General features: G+C 51.4%; 1 protein-coding gene across 1 annotated transcript in view; it reads left to right on the forward strand.

Moving 5' to 3' along the window:
* The first annotated feature begins 3,760 nt into the window (after positions 1–3,760).
* The window catches only part of Angptl4 (angiopoietin like 4), a 6,005-nt gene continuing 1,905 nt past the window's right edge, over positions 3,761–7,860 (forward strand). Inside the window, exons 1-6 of the mRNA XM_005371717.2 lie at positions 3,761–4,346; positions 4,541–4,651; positions 4,755–4,872; positions 6,390–6,503; positions 7,311–7,406; positions 7,494–7,775. Of these exons, the coding sequence (XP_005371774.1) occupies positions 4,014–4,346; positions 4,541–4,651; positions 4,755–4,872; positions 6,390–6,503; positions 7,311–7,406; positions 7,494–7,775 (1,054 nt within the window). The 5' untranslated portion in view covers positions 3,761–4,013. The remainder of the gene's footprint in view (positions 4,347–4,540; positions 4,652–4,754; positions 4,873–6,389; positions 6,504–7,310; positions 7,407–7,493; positions 7,776–7,860) is intronic.

The raw sequence follows: 7,860 nt of genomic DNA on the forward strand, positions 1-7,860 counted from the left end.
GAAAGAAAGAAAGAAAGAAAGAAAGAAAGAAAGAGAGAAAGAAAGAAAGAAAGAAAGAAAGAAGAAAGAAAGAGAGAGAGAGAGAGAGAGAGAGAAAGAAAGAAAGAAAGAAAGAAAGAAAGAAAGAAAGAAAGAAAGAAAAGAATGTGTGATTAGTTACTTGTCCCACAAGTGCAAGGAATAAAATTGACTCTGAGAAGCTACATAAAAGCTGGGCAGACGGGGTATCATCCTGCAATCTCAGCACACGGGAAGCAGAAATGGGAGATCCCCAGAGCAAGCTAATTATGTTCAGGTCCAAGAAGATACCCAGCCTCAGAAATCAGAGAGCCACAAAGAAGACAGCATCCGCTTCACTCATACACATGCACACGCAAGAGCGTGCTCTCCTGCACATACACACACCAATGCATATGTTAGCCTGAAGACACTCACACCACCCAAGACTGTCAGATGAGCAAAGTGCTTGCTGGATTCCTTGATTTTTTTTGGTATTCTCAAAGTTTTAGGACTTATTTAATATATATTAGTGTTTTGCTTGCACATATGTGTGTGTTCTATGTGTGTCCTTGGTGCCCCTGGAGATCTAAAGAGAGCACTGGATACCCTGGAACTGGAGTTGCAGATGGACGCAACTCACTGGGGGGGGGGGGACCCAAATCCAGGTCTCTACAAGAATGGTAAATTCTGTTCTAAATCACCGAGCATGTCTCCAGCCCCCAAGATCTTATTTTACTTTTAATTATGTGCTTGGTTATGTGCACATGTGTGTAGGATCCTGAAGAGGCCAGAGGAGGGCACTGGGTCTCCTGAGACTGAAGTCTCAGACAGCCATGAGCCTAGTGTGGGGATTGGGAAGCCGGCTCATCCTCTGCTAGGACATGCTCCTTAGCTGCTAAGCCATCTCTCCACTCCCTGTTTCTTCCCCTCCCCTATTCCCTATGTCTCTGTCTTCTCCCTCCTTCTTTTCCTCTCTTCTTTATTATTTTACTTGTATTGTGTATGCACATGCCACAGAAAACTTGCTGAGGTCAGAGGATAACTTTTGGGAGTCCTTTCTGTAGTGATATTTCGTTTGTATTTTAATAAAGCTTGCCTGAAGATCAGAGAGGAAAACAACCACGCTGGTCAGTCATAAAGACTAGGCAGTAGTGGCACACACCTTTAATCCCAGTAGCCATACTGGTTAGTGATAGAGGCCGGACGGTGGTGGTGCATGCCTTTAGTTCCAGCACTAGAAAGGAATATAAAATGGGGGTGTGGGGGGGGGGAGACAGGTCTCAACACGTTCTGAGGTTCCTGGAGGCAGGATTGCCATTTCGGACTGAGGTAGAGGTAAGAGCCAGTCACTGGCTGTTTTGTTTTTCTGACCTTAAAGGTAAACTCTGTCTCTGGGTTTTTATTAATTGTGCTACACTTTTCTCTCCTTCCAACATGTGGGTTCCAGGGACTGAACTCAGGTCATCTTTACACTTAGTCATCTTGACCCACTAAGCCACATTTTTTGGCACAGGTTGTCCTCACGTAGCCCAGGCCGACCTTGACATCCTGATCCTCTTGTTACCATCCTCTAAGTGCTGACAGACGTGCACAACAACACCCAGCGTGGTGATTTTTCTCTTTATAGGCCAGCTTGGAAAAGCTATGTCCTGCACCCAGAGGATGCCTGGGGTGGACAAATGGTGGACGTGTGAATTCATTCCTTGTTGAGGGTTTCCTGCCCGCTCTTCCTGTCTGCCCGTCACTGCTGCGGCAATCAGTCACCCTGGCAAATGGCCCAGCTGGTCAAGAGTACAAGCAGTGGCCTGTACGTCAGCCTTGGGGCATGCAGTTTCAGATTCCAGAGGTTTGCCGCTGGCTCACAGACAGCCCTGCTGACTCAACTTGGGGGTTTTTTAGTCAATCTGCCCTAAGGGTCTTCTCGGCAGGCAGGTTTTCTGTGCCCTCCTCCTCTTCCTAGCAGGGAAGGAGACGCCCATGCAAACTTGTTGAATGAAAACTTAGCCATGTGCATAAACAGGGAAAGGTTTCAGCCTCACCCAGGTCCTCCTTTGTCTCAACCTTGTCCCCCTCGGCCCTGCTCAGTGCTAGGGTTTGTCCAGAAACTAAGGAACTACACTGAAACTAAGGGTCTACACTGTGTGGAAAGAGTGAATGAATGTGGAAGCAATCCTTGCTTGATGTCCCCTAGGTTGTTTGTTTTTTTTATATTTATTTATTTATTGGTTTTCTGAGACAGGGTTTCTTTGTGTCTCTGGCTGTCCTGGGACTCACTTTGTAGGCCAGTCTGGCCTTGAACTCACATAGCTCCGCCTGCCTCTGCCTCCCTGAGTGGTAGGATTAAAGGCATTGACCACCACTGCCCAGCTGGTTTTTAAATTTTTTATTTGTATGTGTGTGTAAGTGCCCAACGAAGTCAGAGTAGTTATGTCTCCTGGAGCTGGAGTTACAGGTGGCCATGAGGTGTTGGATTTGGGTCTTATTGCTAAGTAAGTTATTCAGCTCCTCTACTGGTTTTAAAGGTTTACTTTATGTATATGAGTGCTATATCTGCATGTCTGTCTTTATGCCAGAATATGGCATCAGATCCCACAAGAGATGGCTGTGAGCCACCATTAGGGTGCTGGGTGTTGAACTCAGGACCTCTGAAAGAGTAGCCAGTGTTCTTAACCACTGAGCCATCTCTCCAGCCTCTATTTTGTTGCTTTGTGACAAAGTTCCCCTGGCTCTCCTGGAACTTCACTATGTAGCTTCAAACTCATAAGAGCTCCCACCAACTGCTTCTGCCTCTGGGGTGCTGGGATTAAAAGGATGTACCACTGTGAATTGTTTTTTGTTTTGTTTTGTTTTTTTGAAACAAGGTCTTGCTGTTTCAGCCTTGACTGATCTGGAATTTACTAAGTAGGCACGATTTTCCCGAGTTTGTCTCCTTAGGGCATATTATTGACGGTTTTGTTGTTACTGTTGTTTGGAGACCTGGTGACAAGTAGCCCAGACTGATTCAAACTTGCCCTGTAGTTGACTTGCACACCCTTATGCAACTTGCCTCAAAGCTGGGAAGACAGACCTGGGCTCAGGCACGGTTCCTGCTTTAATGCAGGTAAATTCCGGGACACCCCGGTGGAGGACAGGCAACTGGAAGAGGCCTAGAATTGTAATCTGTATGAAGTAGGGAGAAGTCCCAGCAATAACAGCAGTGACAATTTGGACAGGAAGAGACGACTAATTGAACAAGGGTGTTAGTGACCCTCACAAAGACCTCTGCAATGAGGAATCCTTGAGCCGGAAGGAGCGTGGGAGAACAGTGGAAGAGAGGTGGGGGCAAGGGTTCTAACCTGATCTGGAGATTGCAGATCTCAGGAAGCCTCCAAGAGGGAGGGGCAAGGTTCTGTAACTCCCCCCGCCCCTTGCCATCTGAACTCGGCCGACCAGGGAGAAACCCTTCTGCCAGTAACTCTGCCCCACTCCGCTTCTGACTTGGGAAGGGGTCAATCAAGAAGACATCCACGTCCTGATTGACTTGTACGCCCTTTCCTCCATTGAACCGGGCGGGGAGCGGGATGCGGGGCTACGGCTGAGAACTTCCGGGCTTAAGAGTGGACCAAGCAGTGCAGGGACAGTCTCGTCGCGCATGGGGGGGGGGGTGGTCAAGCAGGCATCACCAAGGATTCTTCACCCCGATACACACACGCGCGCGCACGCAAATGCACGTACACGCTCAAGTACCCGGCCTGTGGCACCTAGCACCCCGACACTTGGCCGCTTGCCCCGCCCTCGGCACTCCCAGGGCCCCGCCTCCGAGGATCTCCCTCCCACTCCCACACCGCTTTATAAAATGGGGCGTTGGGTGCAACCGGGAAAAGCTGATCGACTGGGAGCTAGCTCCAGGCCCTCTTCTGCAAAGCAGCAAGTCTAAGCCTAAGCCGACTCTCCCAGAATTCCAGCTACTGGGTCTCGAACCCCTGAGTTCAGAAGTCCTAGCATCGCCGCACCCAAGGTCACCCCCGGGAATCATGCGCTGTGCTCCAACCGCAAGCGCAGCCCTGGTGCTGTGCGCAGCTACCGCGGGGCTGTTGAGCGTGCAGGGTCGCCCTGCACAGCCAGAACCGCCGCGCTTCGCGTCCTGGGATGAGATGAACTTGCTGGCTCACGGGCTGCTGCAACTCGGGCACGGACTGCGCGAACACGTGGAGCGCACCCGTGGGCAGCTAGGCGCACTGGAACGCCGCATGGCTGCGTGCGGTAACGCTTGTCAGGAACCCCAGGGGAAAGATGCACCTTCTAAAGACCCTGAGGGTAGAGTCCCTGGCAGCGAGGCGGCTCCTGAGACTCTGCAGAGTTTGCAGGTAGGTGCACTCACTAGGGGCCTGGCTCCTTCTTAGACTCCTTTAGGGTCCCCTTCAGATGTGCATTCGTGTGCACAGGAACCGGGCGGGAAGGGACCTCAAAGAATCAACGTGAGAAAGGATGGAAGGAGGGGGTGAACATGGGGAGGTTGCAAACACAAAGCCAGGTCTTCACCAATCTTGCATGTCTCCAGACACAGCTCAAGGCTCAGAACAGCAAGATCCAGCAGCTGTTCCAGAAGGTGGCCCAGCAGCAGAAACACCTAGCAAAGCAGAATCTGAGAATACAAAATCTTCAGAGTCAGGTACTCACCCCAGGGCTTGGCCCAAGTAGGAAAGAGGGAAGACGAAATGGGGGACCAACAGTGGTGGAATGTGGCTAACCGTCCTTCTCCTGTCCTGTCTCAGATTGACCTCCTGGCCCCCACACACCTAGACAATGTGGTGGCCAAGACTTCAAGAGGAAAGAGGCTTCCCAAGATGGCCCAGCTCATCGGCCTGACTCCCAATGCCACCAGATTGCACAGTGAGTGTCTCTGGTCTTTGGTGTCATAAGAAAGAGACTGAATTTGAATGCCTGTGGGCTCACTGGTCAAGGGCTCTTAGATGTGCCACCCTCCCGACTTCTGATCCTGCTTGGCCAGGTCACCTCACCCTTCTTCCCTAACAAGACTGTCCCCAAAAGCTTATTAGCCACTATCCAGAAAAAGTGGACCAAGACAGATGATAAGGAGCTGAAGTTTCAGGGGAGCTGGGAGATAGCTCAGGGGTTTCACCCTGAGGGGCCCAGGAATGTGTGTGTGTGTGTGTGTGTGTGTGTGTCAGAGACAGGGAAGTTCCTAGTTCCAACCCCAAGTTCACAGCCATTCTCTCACCCTGCTTGACATCAGTGGCTGTCCACAGCCAACTAGGTGAAAGTTTGGATATCCCCCTTCACACCCTAGGGCTAGTTGCTGACTTCCCGCTGGATAGCAATAGACTTGTTCCCTTCCCTGGCTTTTACCCAGGCATGTACCTGGACTTGGTGAGGGTCACCGAGGAGCTTTCCCATGTCAGCAGGCACAAGTTCTGGAAGGGCAGAAGGGTGGTTTTGTGGGTTTGGGACTCCTAGACAGCCTAGCCAAGTAGGGGAAAGTTCAGAGCTGGAGAGACAAACAGCTGGCCCTAATAGAGACCACATGGGTGGCTTGGCAGTGTGCCTGTCCCGATTGGATGAGAGGAAAGTAGGGGAAAGGGAGCTGCCCAAGGGATTGGAAAGTGTCTTTCCCACCTCTCTGGGCCTGCCCCCACTCCTGGCTGTGTGGACAGAGCTGACTGGCAGAAAGTTCCCGCATGCCCCTCCCCCAGTGACCTTTCTCCTACTTTCCCTGGTTGGGCTGGGGGCGGATCTTCCTGAGTTTAGAGGCCCTGTCAAGGCCAAGTTCTTTTTCTCTCCTCACCTTTTTTCCTGCTCTCTTCATTCCTGTCCCATTTCTTCTGGTAGTGGGTACAGCCATGTTCCACCCTGCCCCCACCCCATGTAGGCACTGTCAGCATCTCCCCTTTGCCCAGTGAGCTCTCATCTTGCGTTGCCCCAGATCCAACCCCATGATTGTCTTATTGAAACTCTGGCTGTGGACCAGGCTGTAGGTGGATTCAGGTTCTTACTGTGGACAAAGCTTCTCCTTGTCCCTGGCCTTGGGAAACCTCCACTCAAGGGGAGGAGTAGGGACACACCACCAGATGACTTCTCCCCAGTGGGAAGACCTCTGTGTTCACTTTGGGGACTCTAAGTGGGGTTGAAAGGAAGAATGGAAAGGCATCCTTTTAGAGTTCGAGCCCAGAGAAAGGAATAGGAAAGGGAATCCCTTGCATCAGGACCATGTGCCAGACACTGATGGCAGGAGGGTGTGATAGAGGAAGAAGGCTTATGAGCAGAGAGGGTGCACAGGCAGTGTGGGAAGGGGGAGGAATGGCGAAGGGGCTGGTTCTCATGCCACCTGGGTCTCCCGAAACCTCTGAGGGCTTCTCCCCTGCTTCAGTCTTCCCTTGGTCTACTTTCAGAACCTCCCCGGGACTGCCAGGAACTCTTCCAAGAAGGGGAGCGGCACAGTGGACTTTTCCAGATCCAGCCTCAGGGATCCCCGCCGTTTTTGGTCAACTGTGAGATGACTTCAGGTAGGACATGCTGGCCCCCCAAGGAGCCTACTTGCCATGTACAGCCTTGGTGTCACAACATCCAGCCACAGGTGACTCAGTGATAAAACACTCGCCGTGTGGCTGTATTTATAACTCCAATACTTGAGAGGTTGAGGCAGGAGGATTGTTGAAAGTTCTAGAACAGTCTGTCTCATGTAAATAAACATGGGCTGGTAGCTTAATTGGCAAAGTGCTTCCCTAGAATGCTTGAAGCCCTGGATTCCATCTCCAGCCCTGCATAAGCTGTGTGAGGTAGTATAAGCCTACTCAGGAGTCCGGAGTTTGGGGTCACCCATGGTTATATAGTGAGTTCAAGGACAACTTGGGCTATAGGAAAGGTCCAAGCTCATTCTTTTTTTTTTTTTTTTAAGATTTTATTTATTGTGTATACAGTGTTCTGTCTGCATGTGCATCTGCAGGCCAGAAGAAGGCGCCAGACCTTACTTCAGATGGTTGTGAGCCACCATGTGGGTGCTGGGAATTGAACTCAGGACCTCTGAAAGAGTAGCCAGTGTTTTTAACCGCTGAGCCATCTCTCCAGCCCCCAAGCTCATTCTTGACTGCAGAAGCATGGTTTAGGCCAGTCTCAGGTAGATTTCAAACATGAACAGAATACATCAGCAGCTGGTACCTGCAAGTTCTTGGGACGGAAGCCTATTCTGATCCCACCCTCTGAGAGAGAAGTGATGAGTTGTGTTGGAACATGGCTTCAGGCTTTGGGAAGTAGGTAGGACTGTCAGCTGCCCTGTGCAAAGGGACTTTTGGCGACTTTGTCTTCTTGGGCAGATGGAGGCTGGACAGTGATTCAGAGACGCCTAAATGGCTCTGTGGACTTCAATCAGCCCTGGGAAGCCTACAAGGATGGCTTCGGAGATCCCCAAGGTCAGTGGTTCTTGGGAGGCCAGAGTCAGGGAAGGAGCGAGGGGAGAAGGAGCATCCTGCCTGATAGGATGACTTCTTCTGATGCAGGCGAGTTCTGGCTGGGCCTGGAGAAGATGCACAGCATCACAGGGGACCGAGGCAGCCAGATGGCTGTGCAGCTCCAGGACTGGGATGGCAATGCCAAATTGCTCCAGTTTCCCATCCACTTGGGGGGCGAGGACACAGCCTACAGCCTGCAGCTCACAGAGCCCACAGCCAGTGAGCTGGGTGCCACCAATGTCTCCCCCAATGGCCTTTCCTTGCCCTTCTCTACCTGGGACCAAGATCACGACCTGCGAGGGGACCTCAACTGTGCCAAGAGCCTCTCTGGTAAGCAGACGTTACTGTAGTCCACATTCAGGACCAAAGGCATCAGCAGCCTCTCTGGTAAGCAGACGTTACTGTAGTCCACATT

Source organism: Microtus ochrogaster, unplaced genomic scaffold, assembly GCF_000317375.1.
Source record: "Microtus ochrogaster isolate Prairie Vole_2 unplaced genomic scaffold, MicOch1.0 UNK124, whole genome shotgun sequence".
Lineage (NCBI taxonomy): Eukaryota > Metazoa > Chordata > Mammalia > Rodentia > Cricetidae > Microtus > Microtus ochrogaster.